General features: G+C 42.3%; 2 protein-coding genes across 2 annotated transcripts in view; both read left to right on the top strand.

The window, feature by feature from the left end:
• The window catches only part of LOC134656903 (uncharacterized), a 163738-nt gene that overhangs the window by 64003 nt on the left and 74424 nt on the right, over positions 1–25311 (top strand). The gene's annotated exons all lie outside the window — the stretch shown is intronic.
• LOC134656847 (probable ATP-dependent RNA helicase kurz) lies at positions 156–24629 on the top strand. Its single transcript, XM_063512373.1, has 19 exons — positions 156–286; positions 359–541; positions 1012–1192; positions 1559–2056; positions 2805–3020; positions 4347–4588; positions 6552–6698; positions 7707–7856; positions 9219–9384; positions 10215–10434; positions 10946–11174; positions 13150–13269; positions 13765–13905; positions 15591–15746; positions 16729–16924; positions 18308–18532; positions 21031–21172; positions 22138–22340; positions 24490–24629. The coding sequence occupies exons 1-19, from the start codon at positions 212–214 to the stop codon at positions 24570–24572; spliced, it is 3573 nt and encodes a 1190-aa protein (XP_063368443.1). The 5' UTR covers positions 156–211; the 3' UTR covers positions 24573–24629.

Below are 25311 nucleotides of genomic sequence, written 5' to 3' on the forward strand. Positions count from 1 at the left end.
TTTTGCTGTATTAAAACTGTCTTAAATAACATTTAAAAAAAGGTACTGTCATGTAACTGTCATAACAAAAACACGTTTCTTTGACGTACTTTTATAGTGTTTTAATCATACTATATCAATGTGTTTTAATATTTCTGCATGCATTAGAGATTAGAAAAAGAAAATGTAAAATCTAATATCCATCCAGAAAGTCTATAATATTGTGGTTAAAATGGGGAAGCGTGTTTATAACGCTAAGGCGCGCCAAGTTGTTAAAACTAGCATAGATAACAGCAAAACCAACGAGGTAAAGGTTTCTTTTAGCTATATTCATAATTACATCTTAAACGTTATCTAAATAATATATTCATATTTTCAGATCAAACTTGAATTTGCGAACAGCGAATATGGATCCCCTGATACGACTAATATCCTTGCTCTGCCCGCAAAGAAGCGACAGACAAAAATTATCAATGAAAAGAAGGAGAAAACCAGATTCCTTTCGAAACAGCAGAGGAAACGGCTTGAAAAGATTGTTGACAAGAAAAAGAAGAAGGAAAACGTAAGTTGTGCACTGATTTAGAAGTTTTTTATTCCGTTGCCCATATTTTCACAGCTGTGGCGATGTTGGGAAGTAATATAGGTATACTCAAAAGAAAAGGCTTCGGGGCATTAAATATCTAGTTAATATTAGTCTCCAAAAGACAAAATATTATAAAGAAGCTTGTCTATCTAGAGGTTGATTTTATATACCACTAGCGACCCGCCCCAGCTTCGCACGGGTTAACAAATTATACATGAAACTTCCTCTTGAATCACTCTATTAAAAAAAAACCGCATCAAAATCCGTTGCGTAGTTTTAAAGATCTAAGCATACAGACAGACAGACAGCGGGAAGCGACTTTGTTTTATACTATGTAGTGATATTACATTAAAAAAAAAACAAAGAGGATTTAGTTAACTGTAGTGCAATATCAATTTATTATATATTTATTTGTTTCTTCAAGTATGATTTATAAATTCAAATTACAGAGATCAGCTCTTCTGGAATCTCTCGCTCAAGTCCAAGCGACGCAGGAAGAGGTGAATCAATTGACAACTATCTCCACCGTACAGACTCTGGGTCTCCGTAGGCTTACAGATTTAAGTACCGCTCTGCCCGTGCAAGAAGCAGATGCTAGTGGAAGTGAGAAGAAATTTAGTAGCATTGCCGGTATGTCAGAATTGTTGCTTTAAAAATTCACTAAACAATCTGTATAGTTAAAAAATATTGAATTGACCATCCAGCAGCAAGCAGCAGCTTGTGAACAATGACATTATTTTCTAATGTTTAAGGCACTAATAACAAATAATACCACGTAACAAAAAATGCACACAAACAGCTGCCATCATCTCTAAAAAAGTCACAAAGTAGAAATTGCATTAGCTTAACTTTCATTACGAAAAGCATTTTGTCATTGAAAGTGGTACAACATCATAAGCTTACCTGAGTACGACTTTCAATATCCAAGTGTCGTTATCAACTATGCTTATAAGCTTGCAAATTACTAAATGAAATTATTATTCCATATATTTTTAGGTGCAAAGAAACGTTTGCGCCTTCTAAAACTTGATAGTGAACAGAAAAAAAAGAAAGCTAAATATGATCCCAATGTAGTTGGTGTTGAAGGATCGTCTTCTGAAGAATCAACTTCAGAATCTGAAGATGAACCAGAAATCATAGAAGAAAAACAGGACATTCAAAATGGGACTTTAAATGATGGTAATAAAGATGAAACTGTAATAATCAAACATGATGATAAAGCAAATAAAATTGATGTTGAAAATATCCAAGATTCTGCAGAAAAAGGACATAAAGTGTCAAGAAATGAGATAAATCAAGAAAAAACAAAGGAACCAGTGCAAGTTAAAAAAGAAGTTAGGAAACCAGTTTTAGAACATCCCACAATTGTTGTACAAGTTAAAAGAGACCCTAAGATTCAGGTGGCAAGGCTGAAACTCCCGATCTTGGGCGAAGAGCAGAGAATCATGGAACTAGTCAATGAGAATGAATTTTTGGTAGTCTCTGGTGAAACTGGTAAGTTTTTGTTTTTTAACCATAACAGTGGTAAACACCCCCGTCTAGACCAGACCAGGGATGTTGCGGATGCGGATTTTTTGACATCGATTTTTAAAGGCTCACATCCACGGATGCGGATATCAAGATAGATACATAAAAAACCAGCCAAGTGGAGTCGGACTCGCGTTCTAAGGGTTCCGTACATTAGCGTGAGCTTGACTGCTCATTTCTAATAGGTTTTTTTGGCTAATGACTATATTACCTAGCAGTCTAGCACTCACGTCGATGCTAAAACGTTCCTATACCGATCTGTTCCACATCCGCATCCGCATTAAACTCCACATCGATTTTATGCGGATGCGGATGCAGATGCGGATGTTGAAAATAATGCGGAAGTTCCGCAGTTGCGGATTCGGATGCGGATTTTCGCAACATCCCTGCACTAGACTATTAAAACTCGTTCCTTTGAGGTGTCATGAGACTCATGAGCCATGAACGCGTTGAATGAGGGCAAAGAAATTACATGACCTGGTTACCATAGTTACACTAACTTTTCATCAGTCAGTTTGGATGTCACCCAAGTCATATTTGTTGATAATTCTAGTTTATTTTACTTTATGCATATGTTATTAGCCGGGTCCACACAGAGCGATCATACGCGCGAGGCACGTCTGCACTGGCCGTTTTGTGCGCGAGGTAATTGCCTCGCGCGTTTGCTCGCTCTGTCTGGACCCGGCTATTAATTGAGGCAAATATTTATTTTCAGGAAGTGGTAAAACCACCCAAATACCTCAGTTCCTGTACGAAGCGGGGTACGCTGAACACAAAATGATAGCAGTCACAGAGCCCAGAAGAGTGGCGACGGTGGCCATGGCAGCCAGAGTTGGTTACGAGTTGGGTCTGAGCAGTAAGGAGGTGTCGTATCTGATGAGGTTTGAGGGCAACGTCACTAAGGATACTAGGATCAAGTTTATGACTGATGGTGAGTCAATTATTCTTATTTAGGCATCCCTCTGTTAATTGGGCGAGCGTTAGCGAAAGTCTGCGTTTCAGCTTGAGCAAAAATGCATTCTTATAAATAAATATTATAGGACATTCTTATACAGATTGACTAAGTCCCACAGTAAGCTTAAGAAGGCTTGTGTTGTAGGTACGATATATAATATACAAATACATAGAAAACACCCAAGACTTATGTCCGGATGTTCTCTGCAGGTCGCATTTCTTAACCGATTCTCATGAAATTTTGGTGGCAGGTTTGGTAGTTTTTCTGGAAAATGTTCAAAATCTCCCAACTATGGTCCAAAACTAACTTGGTTAGGTGTTACTGAATATCATTTGATATTTACGGGTTATTCCCACTAGTTACCACCAAGTTCTTACCAGTGGTAACTACTGGGAATTTTTTTCCCTCCTTTTACCACTGGTAACTACTGGGAAAAATAATTCCCAGTAGTTACCACCAACTCGGTTTGGTGGTAACTAGTGGGAATTTTTATTCCCAGTAGTTACCACCAAAATTTTGTTAGGCTTAAATACTAATAAAAACAGTACAAAAAAATTAAAAATAAATATAGAGTGATTAAATAAATCATTATTAAGTCGATTAGTGTTTTAGTAAACTGCCTTAAAAGTGACGAAAAAATATTGAAACAGTTTAACCGGTACTAGTACAAAAACTATAATATATGCAAGGATAAATTTAATAATACATTTAGATTATTTTTAAGTGATTTTATTCGGTAATTCAAAATCACTCTATATTTATACTATACTATTTTATACTGTTTCTATTAGTATTTAACTCTAACAAAATTTTTAGTGGTAACTACTGGGAATAAATAGTTACCACCAAACCGAGTTGGTGGTAACTACTGGGAATAATTTTTCCCAGTAGTTACCAGTGGTAAAAGGTGGGAAAAAAATTCCCAGTAGTTACCACTGGTAACAACTTGGTGGTAACTAGTGGGAATAACCCATATTTACCACTAGCTTTTCGGTGAAGGAAAACATCGTAAAGAAACCTGCATACATCTGCAAAGAAATTCTAAGGTGTATGTGAAGTCCCCAATCCACATTTGGGTAGCGTGGGAACTATAGCCCAAGGCCTCTCGCGCATGAGAGGAGGCCTGTGCCCAGCAGTGGGATGTATACCTATAGGCTGAACTTATATTATTACATAATAAGGTATGAGGCCGTGTTGAGGCAAAATATTGTCATAAACGAAATAAACTGAAAAGGACATTATTATTGATACTTATTAACTTAATGAATCATACAGACTCAGTCTTAACAATTAACTTTCCAGGTGTTCTCCTAAAAGAAATCCAATCAGACTTCCTCCTAAGCAAATATTCGGTAGTAATAATCGACGAAGCCCACGAACGTAGCGTGTACACGGACATACTACTAGGCCTACTTTCGAGGATCGTTCCCTTGAGGAGAAAAAGGGGCAGCCCTCTGAGGCTTATCGTGATGTCTGCCACGCTACGGGTCGAGGATTTCACGGAGAATACTAGGCTTTTTAAGGAACCACCGCCTGTAATTAAGGTATGTTGACTTGGTATACTCTGTCGTTATAATCAAGGAAGACCACAAATACACGGACATACTATTAGGTCTATTAGGAATGCCTTCAAGGATTGTTCCGTTGATGAGAAAGAGTGGTAGCCTGAGCCTGAGGCTCATTGTGATGTCTGCCACGCTCCGGGTCGAGGATTTCACGGAGAATACTAGGCTTTTCAAGGAACCACCGCCTGTAATTAAGGTATGTTGACTTGGTATACTCTGTCGTTATAATCAAGGAAGACCACAAATACACGGACATACTATTAGGTCTATTAGGAATGCTTTCAAGGATCGTTCCCTTGAGGAGAAAAAGGGGCAGCCCTCTGAGGCTCATTGTGATGTCTGCTACGCTACGGGTCGAGGATTTCACGGAGAATACTAGGCTTTTTATTTTTAGCTTATTATTTTTAGCTTTTCAGTTCGCTTTTAAACTGCAGTCGTGTTTTTTTAATTTTTAATTAATTATTTTTTAACAAGCTTTTATTAGGTCGACCTGTATGTAACTAAATTGTAATGGAATCTTGCAAGTTAAATTTGATCCACTTCCCGGTTTCCGATTGAGCTGAAATTTTACATACACATGTAAGTCGGGTGACAATGCAATATTATGGTACCATCGAGCTGATCTGATGATGGAGACAGGAGGTGGCCATAGGAACTCGACCTGTATGTAACTAAATTGTAATGGAATCTTGCAAGTTAAATTTGATCCACTTCCCGGTTTCCGATTGAGCTGAAATTTTGCATACACATGTAAGTCGAGTGACAATGCAATATTATGGTACCATCGAGCTGATCTGATGATGGAGACAGGAGGTGGCCATAAGAACTCGACCTGTATGTAACTAAATTGTAATGGAATCTTGCAAGTTAAATTTGATCCACTTCCCGGTTTCCGATTGAGCTGAAATTTTGCATACACATGTAAGTCGAGTGACAATGCAATATTATGGTACCATCGAGCTGATCTGATGATGGAGACAGGAGGTGGCCATAGGAACTCTGTGATGAAACAACGCAACCTAATTGTGTTAGGGGTTTTTAGAATTGTCTCGATGAGTATTAGTTGTCTGTCGTAAAAAAAGTACAGTCAGCGATAAAAGCGTGTAACAAAAATGAAATTTTTGCCAAAAACTTATTAACAAGCTTTTATTAGGTCGACCTATTATGTAACTAACTATGTAATGGAATCTAAGGTAACTAATTTAACCATCTTCCAAGGATCGTAGCGTCATGAAAATTGGCAGCTGTATGTAGTTCTGATGACAATACAATAATATGGTACTGTCGAACTGATCTGATGATGGAGACAGGAGGTGGCCATAGGAACTCTGTGATGAAACAACGCAACCTAATTGTGTTATGGGTTTTTAAAATTGTCTTGATGAGTATTAGTTGTCTGACGTAAGAAAAGTACAGTCAGCCATAAAAGCTTGTCCCAAAAATGAAATTTTTGCCAAAAACTTATTAAGGAACCACCTCCGGTGATTAAGGTAAGTTATAACATCCACATCGTATATCTGTCGTACATAATCGACGAGCATATCATTTGTTTTATTTATTTCATTTCTGAATTTTAGTGTAAGGTTTAATGCGGGGCAAGTTACAATGAAAAGTTGAAAACACACATAAATATCTCTACTCTTAAGTACTTGGTTTTCTGGTATTGAATGTGCAAAGTTAAGGCGAGGTATCCCCAGACCAGGGAAAAAAATCGACATCTGATCAGCAGAAATGTTTATAATCATTAATCGCCTTTCGAAATTGGTCTGAAAGTAAAAGTTGAAGAGATTATTATGGCTAAATGTTAAAAAGACCTAAATTTTCGGTCTTCTCACATAATCATGTGAATCCGAATACACTACCTAGTCTTTATCCAATCAGCTAGATGTTTTTTTGAACTAATTTGTAATGTACCTAACCATTGTAACTTATTTATTTTCAGATCGAGTCCAGGCAGTTTCCGGTGACAGTACATTTCAATAAAAACACATACAGCGATTACCTAAAGGAAGCGTTTAAGAAGACTGTCAAAATACACACCAGACTTCCTGAAGGTGGCATTCTGATCTTCGTCACCGGACAACAAGAGGTAATTCACACGTCGTCAATTTCTCCTAACTAGAGATGGGCCGAATATGGACTTTGGCCGAATACAAATAGGTATTCGGTTCAGATCATACCAAAGCGTATATTCGGCCTAATATTCGGTTGGGCTAAAACGGCCTATAACGGTGAAAACAAGTCCATACAGGCCCGCGATAAGCACTCTGCCCGAGTTCTTGACTAGGGCATGCTCCCGGTTTGAATTTATTTTTAGGGTTCCGTACCCAAAGGGTAAAAACGGGAGCCTATTACTAAGACTCCGCTGTCCGTCCGTCCGTCTGTCACCTGGCTGTATCTCACGAACCGTGATAGCTAGACAGTTGAAATTGTCACAGATGATGTATTTCTGTTGCCGCTATAACAACAAATACTAAAAACAGAATAAAATAAAGATTTAAGTGGGGCTCCCATACAACAAACGTGATTTTTGACCGAAGTTAAGCAACGTCGGGCGGGGTCAGTACTTGGATGGGTGACCGTTTTTTTTTTGTTTTTTTTGCTTGTTTTGCTCTATTTTTTGTTGATAGTGCGGAACCCTCCGTGCGCGAGTCCGACTCGCACTTGGCCGGTTTTTTATTTTTCCTCGAGTAGTCATGAGCAGGTCCATCTTCTGGTGCCAGCTTATCGTTGAATTTTGGGACACGTTGTATACGTATGTTTATTTATATAAGTATATATATATTGAATTTGTATAAATGTAGGTATATTATATTTGTGTAAGTATAGTTGACTGGTAGAGAATGCCTCAAGGCGTTAAGTCCGACATTTGTACTCTTTTTGTGTAAATATGTGCAATAAAGTTTAAATAAATAAATAACATATAAATATTCGGCAGTTCGTACCGAACTATTCGGCCGAATACGGACATTGAAAAATATGCGGAATAGGTACCGAATATTCGGCCCATCTCTACTCCTAACATAAATACCGTTTCGTTTGAAAAGTAGCTCTACAGTTATATTATAATTTTAAATCAGTATTTTTTGTATTTAAGGTAAACTACCTGGTCCGGAAGCTCCGAGCCTCGTTCCCGTACCGTAAGGACGTGGACTACACCAAGCTCATCACCAAGAAAAAGGCTGTTAGCGAAGAAGACGCGGCGTTAGACTCTGAGCCTGAGGACATCGAGTCTGATGATGATGAGGTATGATTCGAGTTTTATTTTCAACTAGCGACCCGCCCCGGCTCGCACGGGTTAACAAATTATACATAAACCTTCCTCTTGAATCACTTTATCTATTAAAAAAAACCGCATCAAAATCTGTTGCGTAGTTTCAAAGATCTAAGCATACATAGGGACCGACAGCGGGAAGCGACTTTGTTTTATACTATGTAGTGATTATATTATTATTTTCTTGTAGATAAATAGGATGGTATGCACAAGGGATACAGTACCCGGCGTATTGCACATCGATTTGGGCTTTGTAGAGCTTTGTCTCTTTCTCTCTCGTTGTCTTCAATTGTCTCTTTCATTTTTTTTTAATTTGTGCAATATTTGACCAGGCTGCTTTGCGCGGCAAGGTGACTTTTCTTTGTGGGTCCATCAGGACATAATTATTTTTTCACCTCAGCAGCTCGAACAAGGGTACTTTCCTACTTAAAAACAGTGAGCATAATCGCATTTTGCTCACCGAGTGAGACAAAATGAGCATAACACGATTTTGCTCACTCAGTGAGCAAAATGCGATTTTGCTCACTGTTTTTAAGTAGCAAAGTACCCTTGTTTGAGCTGCTGAGGTGAAAACTTAATTGTTGGTATATCTTAAGAAAACATGAGTGAATAGAGGTAAGTGATGAAGAAGGAATACATTTTTCGGGTTCTCTAATATGTTCTCACTGCTGAGGTGAAAAGTTTTGTGAACTACACGAGATCAAAGTTATTTACATCTCGTGCGCTTTTGAGTCCCTTACTACGCTCAAGATTCTAAATTAGATTCACTCGCTACGCTCGTGAATCTACTATAGAATCTTTCGCTTGCACGGGACTCAAAATAAGCACTCGAAGAAATATCAAATTTTGATCTCTTGTTGTACAAATAACTATTCTTCGTATTTTTACGGAAACGTACGAACGTGTCTCTCTAATCTATTTCTGTCAGTCTCGGTACAAAAAGTACTGAGGTTGATTGAAGTAGCGTGACAAATACGAACGATTCCGAGAAAATACGAAGGAAAACAATTATGCACTACATCTGTAATAAATTAGGTACCTAGTTTACATGAAAATAGTAGTGTCGTTCTAAGCATCACTACATAGTCTAAAACAAAGTCGCTTCCCGCTGTCTGTCTGTCCCTATGTATGCTTAGATCTTTAAAACTACGCAACGGATTTTGATGCGGTTTTTCTATATAGATAGAGTATTTCAAGAAGAAGGTTTATGTATAATTTGCTAACCCGTGCGAAGCCGGGGCGGGTCGCTAGTTATTTTATAATTTTGTGCTAAAACATCTTACCGAAATTCACTACTTAGCATTAAATAATAAAATTCCCTTTTCCGTGTTATAGGTTGAAAAAGAAATGAAAAGAGCCCGCAAAGCCCGTAAGAAAGCTAGGAAGAAGTCTAAAGAGCTGCCTAAGATCAACTTGGACGATTATGAGATGCCGGAAGATGATGGACAGGCGGACTTGGTTGGGAACGACGAAGATAGCGACGGACATCTGAGTGATTCAGGTATTAGGGCGACTGCCATACTTATTAGCCCTCCATAGTATTTGGCCACTCTTAACAAAGCAAAAAAAAAAACAAGACAATAGAAGTCTTATTGTTAAGAGTAGGCCACTTACTATGAACAGGCGTGTCTCACTCCGCGATTTCGTCGCTTTGCTACAGGTAGCTAAAAGTACATCCGTTCCGCCCCAATTTTGGGGAAAGCCATAAGCCGCGCGTGCCGCTGTCGCCATCTAGCGGCCATATCTGTGCTGATCGTAACAGACGCGTTTTGTTAGAGAGTGAGTCTTCTGTACTTAGTACTATTATTTATTCTGTGCTTTGGAGGAGCCAATAACTATAGCGGTATTAGCGGTCACCCTATAGTGTAATAAACAGGGTGATTAATCTAATAAACAGCAATCAGGCATCAGATTAATTCCAATTCCTCACTTATCCCTTATAAGAGATTACTAAATAGGGACTAGATGATTTTATTCTGTATGAAAATGTGATGTCTGCCATTTTTCCACGTGTAGAAACAGCTGTTTCTAGTAGTTTAGACTATTCTTTTCCGCGGCAAAAATCAAGCTGTACCTAAATATTATCTTATAACAAATAAATCAAATTATAGTATAGCCGGAATATAACTTCAAAAAATATATATTTTTAAAAACCGGCCCGGTTCTGTTCCGGCCTTGGCTACAGGTGGATTTGGTCACTTTTTCTTTAGTGTATGACACCTATTTCAGTTTAAAATTTATTATCTCATACTTCAGGTTTTGCGTTTGATAATGATAAAAAGCGATCTATAATTTTTCATTATCGCTTGTAATGTATAAAATGCTTTTCAGATGCGGAGGAGGACACCCTAGCACCAGAAATAAAATCCTGCCGGCAGCCTCTATGGGTGCTACCTCTATATTCTATGCTGTCCTCGTCGAAGCAAGCGAGGGTGTTCGAACCAGCGCCCCCTGGTGCTAGAATATGTGTTGTTAGTACGGACGTCGCTGAAACCTCGCTCACCATACCGGCCATTAAATATATTGTTGACAGCGGGAAGAAAAAGATGCGGTGAGTACTGGCACCTGTGTCAACTTTGAATAGGGAATATTACACGAAACTCTGCGTAGGGGGCGCCACTACCACAATCCATCACAACCTGAGAGTTTTTTAGGTTATTGTTGTCTAGCCGAATGATAATCGTTTTTAGAAATCGCCATACGGAACTTGAATAATTGATGAAAATGATCACTTGTTTTTTCTGACGCATCTCGAAAAATTTTAACGATTTCCAATCAACGATTGTCACCCGCGCTAGAGTCTGAACTCCCTCAGGATGAATTTGCTAAGCTCTAAGATCGGAAGGATAATTCAAATTAATTTTTGAAGTGAAACTTCTTTAGCGGCGCTGTGCACTTTTTGAGGTGGGGAAAAAAATTTAAAGTCGCGACAGGCCACGTGACCGCGTGATAGCGGCCGTAATATGACGGCACCGTTTTCGGAGGAATCCAAAGCTTTACAATGTCATTGAGTTTTCACTTCTGCCGGCACTCCCGGAGTGCAACCCGTTGTTTTTTTTTAGTGTGTACGACCACTCAACGGGCGCCAGCGCGTGGCGCGTGGTGTGGACGTCGCAGGCCTCCGCCTCGCAGCGCGCCGGCCGCGCGGGCCGCACGGCGCCCGGGCACGCGTACCGGCTCTACAGCGCGGCCGTGTTCCAGCACGACTGCCCGGAGCAGCACCCGCCGGACCTGTGCCGCCGGCCGGTCGACGACCTCGTGCTGCAGATGAAGTGCATGGGCATCGACAAGGTAACTAACACTGTCACTGGGACTACAGACTACAGCTCCGTGTTCCGGCACGACTGCCCGGACCGGCACCCGCCGGACCTGTGCCGCCGGCCGGTCGACGACCTCGTGCTGCAGATGAAGTGCATGGGCATCGACAAGGTAACTAACACTGTCACTGGGACTACAGACTACAGCTCCGTGTTCCGGCACGACTGCCCGGAGCAGCACCCGCCGGACCTGTGCCGCCGGCCGGTCGACGACCTCGTGCTGCAGATGAAGTGCATGGGCATCGACAAGGTAACTAACACTGTCACTGGGACTACAGACTACAGCTCCGTGTTCCGGCACGACTGCCCGGACCGGCACCCGCCGGACCTGTGCCGCCGGCCGGTCGACGACCTCGTGCTGCAGATGAAGTGCATGGGCATCGACAAGGTAACTAACACTGTCACTGGGACTACAGACTACAGCTCCGTGTTCCGGCACGACTGCCCGGAGCAGCACCCGCCGGACCTGTGCCGCCGGCCGGTCGACGACCTCGTGCTGCAGATGAAGTGCATGGGCATCGACAAGGTAACTAACACTGTCACTGGGACTACAGACTACAGCTCCGTGTTCCGGCACGACTGCCCGGACCGGCACCCGCCGGACCTGTGCCGCCGGCCGGTCGACGACCTCGTGCTGCAGATGAAGTGCATGGGCATCGACAAGGTAACTAACACTGTCACTGGGACTACAGACTACAGCTCCGTGTTCCGGCACGACTGCCCGGACCGGCACCCGCCGGACCTGTGCCGCCGGCCGGTCGACGACCTCGTGCTGCAGATGAAGTGCATGGGCATCGACAAGGTAACTAACACTGTCACTGGGACTACAGACTACAGCTCCGTGTTCCGGCACGACTGCCCGGACCGGCACCCGCCGGACCTGTGCCGCCGGCCGGTCGACGACCTCGTGCTGCAGATGAAGTGCATGGGCATCGACAAGGTAACTAACACTGTCACTGGGACTACAGACTACAGCTCCGTGTTCCGGCACGACTGCCCGGACCGGCACCCGCCGGACCTGTGCCGCCGGCCGGTCGACGACCTCGTGCTGCAGATGAAGTGCATGGGCATCGACAAGGTAACTAACACTGTCACTGGGACTACAGACTACAGCTCCGTGTTCCGGCACGACTGCCCGGACCGGCACCCGCCGGACCTGTGCCGCCGGCCGGTCGACGACCTCGTGCTGCAGATGAAGTGCATGGGCATCGACAAGGTAACTAACACTGTCACTGGGACTACAGACTACAGCTCCGTGTTCCGGCACGACTGCCCGGACCAGCATCCTGCTAAAGCTGTTATAATTCATACTAGTGGCTCTGTGAGCTGTAGACCTCGCGAGCATAGCTTTTTGGGACCGTGCACGATGACAGCGCCACACAGCGGTTCGATCAATCAACAATACAAAGATTTTAATTTATTAAAAAAAAATACGAAGTTTAAGTGCAAAAAAAAAATACAAAAAGTTATGGCTTACTGGGGATCGAACACAGCCTTTGTGTGTGCAAACAAAAAAAGCGATTGTTTACATAATGCGCCATGATAGTTCTTAGCTAAGCTGACGAAATTCGGCTACTCATTCTCGAGTACAAACTAAATATCTAAATACCGCCTAAACCAGCAATACAATTTTTCTGCATTTTTTCCCATTTACTATGTAAATATGTCTCAAAAAGAAAATACTCTTATGATATCGATACGACTATTTGTTTAAGCGCGAGGTATCACAACTCCTCCATTTTTGAAAATTTCCAGAAACGGGATCGACAAAAAAAAAATTATTTACTCATAGAATCTGGTCACAAAATTTCACATGAATCGGTTGAGAATTGTGACCTGTAGAGGAGAACATCCGGACATACAAAAGCAAAATGCCCGAGTCAAAACGTAGACCTTCGCTACGCTTCGGTCAATAAATTCCAAGATGTTATATAAACCTGTTGTGACAGGTGGTGAATTTCCCGTTCCCGACGGCGCCGGACCGGTTGCAGCTCCGGTTGGCTGAGAAACGGCTGGAGGTGCTGGGTATTCTGGAGAAGGTGGACACCAAGAGGAAACATGACGAAGAGGTGAGTATTTTGACCACTACATACCTATTAGTATAAAACGAAGTCGCTTCCCGCTGTCCGTCTGTTCCTATGTATGCTTAGATCTGTATAACTAGGTATGCAACGGATTTAGATGCGGTTTCTTTTTTAATTGAAACCAAGCCGAAAACCGGCCAAGTGCGAGTCGGACTCGCGCACGGAGGGTTCCGCACCATCAACAAAAAATAGAGCAAAACGAGCAAAAAAACGGTCACCCATCCAAGTACTGACCCCGCCCGACGTTGCTTAACTTCGGTCAAAAATCACGTTTGTTGTATGGGATACTTAAATCTTTATTTTATTTTGTTTTTAGTATTTGTTGTTATAATAATTTCAACTGTCTAGCTATCACGGTTCGTGAGATACAGCCTGGTGACAGACGGACGGACGGACGGACAGCGAAGTCTTAGTAATAGGGTCCCGTTTTTTACCCTTTGGGTACGGAACCCAAAAAAAATAACCCTATTTCGTTTTCAGGTGCTAAAAGTGACGCCTCTAGGTAAGGCGGTGTCAGCGTTTCCGATACTCCCCCGCTACGGCAAAATGCTGGCGTTGAGCCACCAACAGAATCTCCTGCCGTACACTATTCTGTTAGTCTCTGCCCTGACTGTGCCTGAGGTAAGCTGTTACAATACTTAATGCGTTTTTGTATTTATTAGCCAGTCAGTATAGGACCGTGTGCGTTGGGGGATCTGCCATCTTGTGGCCTTAATCGGAAACTTAAACTTTACATTGACACCTGTGGCGGCGCGTCCATAAAAGCCGATTCCCACCGGCTTGCCTGTTTTTGGACGTTTGAGCAGAGTTGTAATAGTACATTATTGTCGAGGTTCGGAAGTATATAGTGCTTTTCTCAAAAATGGTGCAAGAAATAGAAATATTATTTTTACAGAAGCAAAGTTCTAATTTTCACAGAAAAAAGTACAACCATTAAAAATATTTGCTTGCCGCCTTTAAAAAAAAAAAGAAGTGTATTTTTCTGCTGAAAATACGCCAACCTATTTGAGACACCTAAATAGTCGCGACGCTCCAAGGTCGCGGTGCGGTGCGATAGTCTGTTATAGGCTTTATAATAATAAGTGCTGATCATCTGTTTGGCTGTTTAAGGGACCTATGCCTTCATTTGATATGGCCAGTTAAAGTATATAGGTCCCTTAAACAGCCAAACAGATGATCAGCATTAAGCCTATAACAGACTTAATGTTGGTACCGCGACTATTTAGGTGTCTCAAATAGGTTGGCGTATTTTCAGCAGAAAAATACACTTCTTTTTTTTTAAAGGCGGCAAGCAAATATTTTTAATGGTTGTACTTTTTTCTGTGAAAATTAGAACTTTGCTTCTGTAAAAATAATATTTCTATTTCTTGCACCATTTTTGAGAAAAGCACTATATACTTCCGAACCTCGACAATAATGTACTATAACTATTTAATTTTTTGAATGACCATAAACTATGCACTTCGCGACCTATTTTTTAACCGGCAACGTCGACTTTGCCGTCCATTTTTGAGAAAAGGAAATATGTAAGCCAAATTATATGCCTATGGATATGTTTGCCGCGCCGCCACTGATTGACACTTTAAAGCAGGTTAATCCGCCATCTTGTTGCGTAAATTAGAAACTTAAGCTTGACATTTACATTTAGCGCCAATAAAAAGGGAGCTCTCGTGCTGCCCCCTACAGTGCATGCACGTTCCTTATTGGGACAGCACATATATTTATTTATTTAGGAAATAGTCTACTGGTAGCATCAATTTACAATCCAAGGATAATGGATACGGACTCCGGCTTGCGCTAAGTAGTTTAAACGTATGTATAAAATATCATTCGACATTTAACAAGAACTTTTTACATACCTACTCAAGGAAAAAAACCTCATAGTTCCATGTATGGGTCGATTCACGAAACCTGCCACGAATGGAATGAACGAAACGAATTGAAGGGATGTTTACAAAAACAACATAACTGCTTAGAGCGGTTGACACTTTTTTAAGAACATTGTTAATCGTTTCAGGTGTCAACAAGTGTAGTCAGTTATGTTGTTTTTGTAAACATCCCTTCAATTATATGTGTCATTGTGCGGCCGACACATGCATCGGTATACAGCCAGAGTCACCATTTTATTGATTCTGTTACACACATAGATATTTACATTCACTCATCATTCCATTCGTGCCAGCTTTCGTGAACCGACCTGTACGAGTGCGCCACGCAGCGCGCAGGATAGACTACGCATCTTTTCCTGATTAATCCCCTTGATAAATGGTTTTATTTTTTATTTTTTTTATTTTATTGTTTGTCAGGTGATGTCCGGCAAACCGGACAACTGGCCGGCCACCGGAAACCTGCAACTACTCGGTGATCCGGGCGTGCTGCTGCGAGCAGTGGGCGCGGCGGAACACGCCCACTCCAATGGCGAAGAGGAACTTTTCTGCGCCAAACACGGACTCAGAGAGAAGGTGAGTGTTATTCAAACAGGCATAATTATAATGGGGTTAGCAACTGTGAAAGGTTCGCATAGACGGCGCCATGATAGCTTGCCCCTTTCTCTAGTATTGTTCTTTGAGATCTGGCTTAAAGGGCTAGCTCCATAATACTAAAAAAAAAACAACGGGTTGCACTCCAGGAGTGCCGGCGGAAGTGAAAACTCAATGACATTGTAACAGTTTTTCGATCAGGTCACGTGTCCGTCTTACGAATTTTCAATCTGTCGAATCTGTCGGTCACGTGACCTGTCGCGAGTTTAAAAATTTTTCCCCACCTCAAAAAGTGCACAGCGCCGCTAAAGAAGTTTTCACTTCAACAACAATTTGAAACAATTCTAGGGATTCATAATACTGGCGACATTTGTAAAATACTTCGACCAGTCAACCCTAATCCGGTCGTATGTAACCTTCGAGGAATAAACTGTCGTTTTATATAACAAATTAAACCGTTGACTATAGAATAAACTCCGAAATAATAATAAAAAATACTGTGAAATAGAAAACAACTACGACACCTGACATTTTCGCTACTTTTTCGCCATATTGTGATACCATAGTGTGATAGTTTCTACATGTGGTACACTTATGGCATGTCTAATAGGGTATTTGACTGCATCTAAAATAAATTATTTCACACCATGCATGAAATAAAGCACCAGAAGATTAATAGAGAAACGTAGACAGCAGTTATTTTTAGACACAATTTCTATTTTAAAACCCGTATAAAACTGTAAAGAGTAGGTTGTTTGATCGTGACGTCATATGCTAGTGTTTCATATACATTCCATAGAAGCAAAATCGTTTTGACAGTTCGAAAAAAGAAACTGATTTGACTAGTAGTCAAATACCCTATATGTAAGTCAGGTCTGATTCAATGATTGAAAATGTTATTTCACTTTGTAGTTGTAAAGACGTTCTAAAAGAAACCTGCAATTTGCAATTATTTTTTCTTCAGGCCATCAAAGAAATCCGCAAACTTCGCAAGCAGCTAACTACAGAGATCAATCTAAGTGTGGCTAACGTAGACGTATCCGTAGACCCAGGCATGGCTCCGCCAGATGACAGACAAGCGCGTTTACTACGACAACTGTTACTTAGTGGACTGGGAGACCAAGTAGGAAGGAAGATTGGACTAGATGAGGTGAAGGAAGGTATGTTCTTCTAGACGTGGTAGATCTATGTAGACCTTGACATGGTTCCAGCAGATGACAGGCAAGCGCGGTTGTTACGTCAGCTGTTGCTTAGCGGACTCGGGGACCAAGCTGGAAGGAAGATTGGACTAGATGAGGTGAAGGAAGGTATGTTCTTCTAGACGTGGTAGATCTATGTATGTAGACCTTGGCATGGCTCCAGTAGATGACAGGCAAGCGCGGTTGTTACGTCAGCTGTTGCTTAGCGGACTCGGGGATCAAGCTGGAAGGAAGATTGGACTAGATGAGGTGAAGGAAGGTATGTTCTTCTAGACGTGGTAGATCTATGTATGTAGACCTTGGCATGGGTCCAGTAGATGACAGGCAAGCGCGGTTGTTACGTCAGCTGTTGCTTAGCGGACTCGGAGACCAAGTTGGAAGGAAGATTGGACTAGATGAGGTGAAGGAAGGTATTTTCTTCTAGACGTGGTAGATCTATGTATGTAGACCTTCGCATGGCTCCAGTAGACAGATAAGCGAGGTTGTTACGTCAGCTGTTGCTTAGCGGACTAGGGGACCAAGTTGGAAGGAAGATTGGACTAGATGAGGTGAAGGAAGGTAAGCTTGAAGATCAGGGGCCTTACCATGATGTCCTTATTGCGATTCGGACCTAAACTGAGTTGCTAAAGGACGGAGCTATGCGACTTATATAGCTCCGTCCTTTAGCGATTCAGTTTAGGTCCTAAACAGAATCACAGTAAGGACATCATGGTAATAAGGCCCCAGGTTGGACTTTCTTCTTTGTGACAACGGACAAAGTGAAAACACTCGCAAGAGTTTAAACCCATAAACATAAAACCGGTTTAGGATGATCTCGTGCTGGCGATGCTGACTCCATCACTCCCACTTAGTGACAGATGACGGAAGGAGGACTGATGGCCTAGCGGTAAGAGCGTGCGACTTGCAATCCGGAGGTCGCGGGTTCAAACCCCGGCTCGTACCAATGAGTTTTTCAGAACTTATGTACGAAATATCATTTGATATTTACCAGTCGCTTTTCGGTGAAGGAAAATATCGTGAGGAAACCGGACTAATCCCAATAAGGGCCTAGCTTACCCTCTGGGTCGGAAGGTCAGATGGCAGTCGCTTTTGTAAAAACTAGTGCCTACGCCAATTCTTGGGATTAGTTGCCAAGCAAACCCCAGGCTTCCATGAGCCTAGGCGAAATGCCGGGACAACGCGAGGAAGATGGACTGAAGGAGCATTTGCCGAGCAGATGACAACTAAGTACCTTTAGTTTGGCTAAAAAGGCGCTATTTCTAAAACTGACATAGATGAATATATTTTTAAATACAGAAATCTGTCTACATAGGCTTGGTTATCTAAAGTTTTCACTTTTTTCAGGCGAAGATAAGCGCAAATTCAAATACGCGTACCACTGCGGCGACCTCGAAGAGCCGGTCCACCTGCACTCCGAGTCCATACTTCGCCGCACCATCCCCGAATGGGTGGTGTACCAGGAGCTATACGAAACTGGGGGCGAAGATAAGCGGAAAATGGTGATGAAAAACGTTACGGCTATAGAACCGGAATGGCTCCCGAGCTATGTGCCGCAGATGTGTAACCTTGGTAAGATGTTCTAGCTATTCTAATTTCTATGAAGAAATGTCAAAAGAAATTTCGCACAAATCCCAAGAAATTCATTGTACGAGCACAGAATAAATCACTACACCTTATAAAACAAAGCCCCCGCCGCGTCTGTCTGTTTGTATGTTTGCGATAAACTCGAAAACGACTGAACAGATTTTCATACGGTTTCTACCTATCAATAGAGTGACTTGAGGTAGGTTTAGTGCATAATTTGTCAAGGTTTTGTTTAACCCGTGCGAAGCCGGGGCGGGTCGCTAGTAATAGTACTAGGTACAGAAGGTTCACTAACAAAACGCGTCTATTACGACAGATAAGACCGCTAGGTGGCGCAAGCGCGAGCAGGCGTCCGTTCCGTAGCGGTGCGCGGCAACTACTATGGCTAGATACCATTTATAACTTTAAGATTATAAACTTTAAGGTCTTGTATTTTTTTATTATTCCCATAATTATTTTTTTGTTAAGTTTCCAATGTGGATAGTTATAAAATTCAACATGTGTTAGTTTATACCCCTATTGTAGGAAAACTAATAGAGATATTTGTTGTTATTGCAATGCTTTGCTGTGACCTTTCCAAAGCGTTTGACGTGGCAGATCACGGCGTCATTGCCGCAAAACTACTATACTATGGTATATGTGGCAATGCGCACGGCCTCCTCACTGACATTCTCCGAGGCAGATCTCAGGTCGTGGTAGGGGACGGCGGTAAAGTCAAGTCAGACCCGTTGGCTACATCCATGGGTGTGGCCCAGGGCTCGTCAGTGTCTAATATTATTTTTTCATTGTTACTGAACGATCTTCCCGAAGCGATAACAGCCGCCGACATTTTAATGTACGCGGATGATGTCGCGGGCATTATATCAGCACCAAATATAGACAGCTTGGAGACACGCCTCAACGATGCTGCGGACCAGCTGTCTAAGTGGTTTAAGTCGAACGGTTTGGCGCTTAACCTTTCCAAAACGCACTTCTTGCACTTTCACGTTGGAGGTCGGACACCAAGGCCACTCCAGATCCAGGCTGACGGCGTCAAAGTGGAGCAGGTTGACTTCACCACTTTCTTAGGGTTTCAAGTAGACCGTAAGTTGACCTGGATGAACCACATCGACAAGTTGTGTGGTAAACTAGGCGGTGCATGCTTAGCCCTTCGCCGCCTGTCGCGGGTCGTACCACGGTATGTCGTACGAAGTTGCTATTTTGCGACAATACATTCGGTGCTGCAGTATGGCGCGGAGATATGGGGGCGCGCCGCGGATTGGCAGCGCGTTTTCCGTCTACAAAAAAGAGCCGTGCGATGTGTGGCACGGGTAAGCCAGGATACCTCCGCGAAAGCGTATTTTAAAGAACTAACTTACTTACCTACAACTTAACTTGCGTACTTTTTAAGCGTATTTTATATTGACTCTGCCGTCAATAGTGATTCAACAAGTCGCTATTTACGTGTATACCAACCTGACGCAATATAAAAAACGCGCCGACTCAGCCCCCACGATACGGAACCCGAATCAACTTCTCCCGGTAAAACGTAGACTTGCAAGGTCCAATAAACTGACCCACATAATGGGTCCAACTGTTTACAATAAGTTGCCGGAGACAGTCACCTCGTCACCGTCGCTGCAATGTTTTAAAGCTAGACTGAAGGCTTGGCTTCTCGAACACACATTCTACACCTATGACGAATTTTTGAATGTTGAGCATTAGTTAAGTTACCCGAATATGAATTTTATTGTTATTGTTATTGATTTTTACGAATGTACACTTATATAGTACCTACTTGTTTCGAATAATTATACAATCTATTATATAAAAATGACATGTAATATTATAAATATTGTGAATAAATAATATGAAAAAGTAAAAAGCGGCCAAGTGCGAGTCGGACTCGCCCATGAAGGGTTCCGTATTTAGGGGATTTATGACGTATTAAAAAAAACTACTTGCTAGATCTCGTTCAAACAAATTTTCGGTGGAAGTTTACATGGTAATGTACATCATATATTTTTTTAGTTTTATCATTCTCTTATTTTAGAAGTTAGGGGGGGGGGGGGACACACACATTTTACCACTTTGGAAGTGTCTCTCGCGCAAACTATTCAGTTTAGAAAAAAATGATATTAGAAACCTCAATATCATTTTTGAAGACCTATCCATAGATACCCCACACGTATGGGTTTGATGAAAAAAAAAATTTTGAGTTTCAGTTCGAAGTATGGGGAACCCCAAAAATTTATTGTTTTTTTTTTCTATTTTTGTGTGAAAATCTTAATGCGGTTCACACAATACATCTACTTACCAAGTTTCAACAGTATAGTTCTTATAGTTTCGGAGTAAGTGGCTGTGACATACGGACGGACAGACAGACGGACAGACAGACAGACAGACAGACAGACAGACAGACAGACAGACATGACGAATCTATAAGGGTTCCGTTTTTTGCCATTTGGCTACGGAACCCTAATATGAATATTGTGTGTTGACAGGCGATCCTCTCACCGACCCGGAGCCCAGGTTCGATGGCAAATCCGGCCGAGTGAGGTGCCACTTCAAAGGCACCTTCGGCAGGGCTGGCTGGGACCTGCCCGTGGTCGAAATAGACTTCCCCGACAAAATAGAGAGATACAGGTAGCTACAAACATTTATATTACCTCAATCAATCAATCAATCAATAATTTTATTTCGTCATCATAGGTTACCTCTGACTGGTGACTGGTGATTGGTTAATATATTGTACGTCCGTGATGGATAGACTGTTGGTTCCTAATTGTATTATGTCAACATCTTTGTACACAGTTATACAATAAATAATATCTTATCTTATCTTATCCTCTCATCACCCCCTCCCTCTCACCTCCAAGTCCGGCCGAGTGAAATGCCACTTCAAAAGCACTTTCAAATCATTCATTCATTCATTCGGCAGGCATGGGGGCCATGGTCGAAATCGATTTCTACGACAAAATCAAGTGATACAGGCAAATCAAATAGGCTTCGAGAAAATGTTTAATAGGATCATCTGCCCTAGTAGCACGGTCGCATTTTTATCGTTTATCACCATGCCTGTCACGTTTCTAACAAGTATGTAAGTGCGAAAGTGACGGGCATAGTGATAGTCGATAAAAATGGAACCGTGCTGAGCCCGCTGTTGTATTTAAACCTGTATAAGAGTTGTATTTTCAACGTGACGTGGTCTTTCACGATATCACTACAACTATAAACGGTATGTCATCGAACAACTTGATTGCTAACCAGGGGCCTGTTTCTCAAAAGCTTGTAACTTGTAATACAAGTGGAAGTCCCTTTCTAACAGAAGCTGTCAAAAAGTGACATCCGATTGTATTACAAGTTACAAGCTTTTGAGAAACGGACCCCAGCCGTGTAACCTTTTCACATTTATTACGTCATTGGCATTACATTCATTTAAAAAGTAAAATTATTATCTTACACTGAATACATTATATGGCGGGTCACATCAGTTTGTTCTATTGTACAGTCAGCATCAAAAGTAGAGTGTCAGACTATACGCGAAATGTATCTACCATTTCCTACTAATGTGTTCTCTAAAAATGTTCAAACGCTAATTTCTTCTCCAGATGGTTCGCCCGTTTCCTCCTAGAGGGCACCGTAGTACCCAAACTCAAAAAATACGCCGGCTCTTTACTCTCCCCTCCCTCCACTATGGTGAAGAGCTGGGCCAAGCTGCAGCCGCGTACGGAGATAATGCTGAAGGCGCTCATTATGAAGAGAGTGGGACACAGAGAGGCGTTGTTCAATATGTGGGAAGAGCAGAGCAATTGTAAGTAGAATTTGAAGTACCGTAAAACCAACTATGGTTCTAAGCTCAAGAAATACGCGGGCTCTTTACTCTCCCCTCCCTCCACCATGGTGAAGAGCTGGGCCAAGCTGCAGCCGCGTACGGAGATAATGCTGAAGGCGCTCATTATGAAGCGAGTGGGACACAGAGAGGCGTTGTTCAGTATGTGGGAAGAGCAGAGCAATTGTAAGTACCGTACAAACCCAACCATGGTCTTAAGCTCAAGAAATACGCCGGCTCTTTACTCTCCACTCCCTCCACTATGGTGAAGAGCTGGGCCAAGCTGCAGCCGCGTACGGAGATAATGCTGAAGGCGCTCATTATGAAGAGAGTGGGACACAGAGAGGCGTTGTTCAATATGTGGGAAGAGCAGAGCAATTGTAAGTAGAATTTGAAGTACCGTAAAACCAACTATGGTTCTAAGCTCAAGAAATACGCCGGCTCTTTACTCTCCCCTCCCTCCACCATGGTGAAGAGCTGGGCCAAGCTGCAGCCGCGTACGGAGATAATGCTGAAGGCGCTCATTATGAAGCGAGTGGGACACAGAGAGGCGTTGTTCAGTATGTGGGAAGAGCAGAGCAATTGTAAGTACCGTACAAACCCAACCATGGTCTTAAGCTCAAGAAATACGCCGGCTCTTTACTCTCCACTCCCTCCACTATGGTGAAGAGCTGGGCCAAGCTGCAGCCGCGTACGGAGATAATGCTGAAGGCGCTCATTATGAAGAGAGTGGGACACAGAGAGGCGTTGTTCAATATGTGGGAAGAGCAGAGCAATTGTAAGTAGAATTTGAAGTACCGTAAAACCAACTATGGTTCTAAGCTCAAGAAATACGCCGGCTCTTTACTCTCCCCTCCCTCCACCATGGTGAAGAGCTGGGCCAAGCTGCAGCCGCGTACGGAGATAATGCTGAAGGCGCTCATTATGAAGAGAGTGGGACACAGAGAGGCGTTGTTCAATATGTGGGAAGAGCAGAGCAATTGTAAGTAGAATTTGAAGTACCGTAAAACCAACTATGGTTCTAAGCTCAAGAAATACGCCGGCTCTTTACTCTCCCCTCCCTCCACCATGGTGAAGAGCTGGGCCAAGCTGCAGCCGCGTACGGAGATAATGCTGAAGGCGCTCATTATGAAGCGAGTGGGACACAGAGAGGCGTTGTTGAGTATGTGGGAAGAGCAGAGCAACTGTAAGTACCGTACAAACCCAACTATGGTTCTAGGCTCAAGAAATACGCCGGCTCTTTACTCTCCCCTCCCTCCACCATGGTGAAGAGCTGGGCCAAGCTGCAGCCGCTTACGGAGATAATGCTGAAGGCGCTCATTATGAAGAGAGTGGGACACAGAGAGGCGTTGTTCAGTATGTGGGAAGAGCAGAGCAATTGTAAGTAGAATTTGAAGTACCGTAAAACCAACTATGGTTCTAAGCTCAAGAAATACGCCGGCTCTTTACTCTCCCCTCCCTCCACCATGGTAAAGAGCTGTGCCAAGCTGCAGCCGCGTACGGAGATAATGCTGAAGGCGCTCATTATGAAGAGAGTGGGACACAGAGAGGCGTTGTTCAATATGTGGGAAGAGCAGAGCAATTGTAAGTACCGTACAAACCCAACTATGGTTCTAAGCTCAAGAAATACGCCGGCTCTTTACTCTCCCCTCCCACCACCATGGTGAAGAGCTGGGCTAAGTCGTAGATAATTTTACAGTTGCCTAATCTATAAAACTATAGAGGGCGCTTTGTTCTTTATACAACTTTTACGAAACATAATTTTCGCGTGTAATCTAAAAACAACATAATATGAAAATATGATGTTCGAAAAAGTACCTGGTTGCTCTGTCATCAATTCAGTCGAATTTAAACTTAGTCAAAACACTCCGTTTTCTGGTGGTGTTCCACCTATTCAATTTCTTTGTCAAATGTGTATTGCGTCTCACATTTTGCTTAATGAGAGAGTGAGACGCAATGACATTGGACAAAGAAATCGGACAGGTGGAACACCATACTATGAACACCACGTCTATCGTGCGCTCATCGTGAACCTTGTCGTAATGCACGAAGGTTGATATTGGTCTGACCGCGCGTGTTAATTGATGTCTTTGGCGGTCAAAGGGTTAACTATTATGTTGTTTGGTTTCAGATTTGCTTGACGAGTATTTAAAATGGCTGCCGGAATCAGCGCACAACGAGGTGACGCTATTTTGGCCGCCGCTAAAGCCGTGAAGATGTGTTGTGTAATATATAGATATATGTTAATAGTAGGAATGTAATTAAAGGAGTTTATTTCATAAAAGTGTTTTTTTTTTTGACGTTTTGTTCCTAATTTGATCGCCCCCTACTCCTCCCTATTGTCGTGTTCCGACTCTAACTAAAGGCCTGTGCACACGGGTGCGTGTGCGCGTTGTAATATACAGTTCCTTATGAAAGACGGCACACCGCTTGCGTGACTTTAACATTTTAGCACACGCGACGGTGTGCTCTAGCCTTAACTCTGCACATACTTTGACGCGACAAAGCGTGAAAGTGCTATAATAAACAGACGCTCCACACTTTGTTATGCCAAAGTCTGTGCTAAGTTAGCTTGGTTTGGCTCTTGCTTAGCTAAATTTAAATGTATATGGTGCCATACAGTGGAAAATAAAATGACTTTTACCGCTAAAAACAAAACAAACTGAGAATAAGACTTCCAGTTATTTGTTTTCTCTCTTCCTCTTTTCTTTGAGGTCTATATTCCAGTTTTTCAGTTTTATATAAGAACCAACGAAAGTTATTTAACAACCTGTTTTAGCAAGTCGATGCATTCATAGTAGCTTTGGCTTAGAAAACAATGTTTAATATTAACTGTAACCGTATTTATAAAAAGGATTTTTTAAAAGTGGGCTTTGTTAGGTACTGGGCCTTACATGGGTGCCTTAATATTAAACAACAGTTGGGAGGTAGTAAAAGAGGCAACTAAATAGTC

Source organism: Cydia amplana, chromosome 19 (genome assembly GCF_948474715.1).
Source record: "Cydia amplana chromosome 19, ilCydAmpl1.1, whole genome shotgun sequence".
Classification (NCBI taxonomy): domain Eukaryota; kingdom Metazoa; phylum Arthropoda; class Insecta; order Lepidoptera; family Tortricidae; genus Cydia; species Cydia amplana.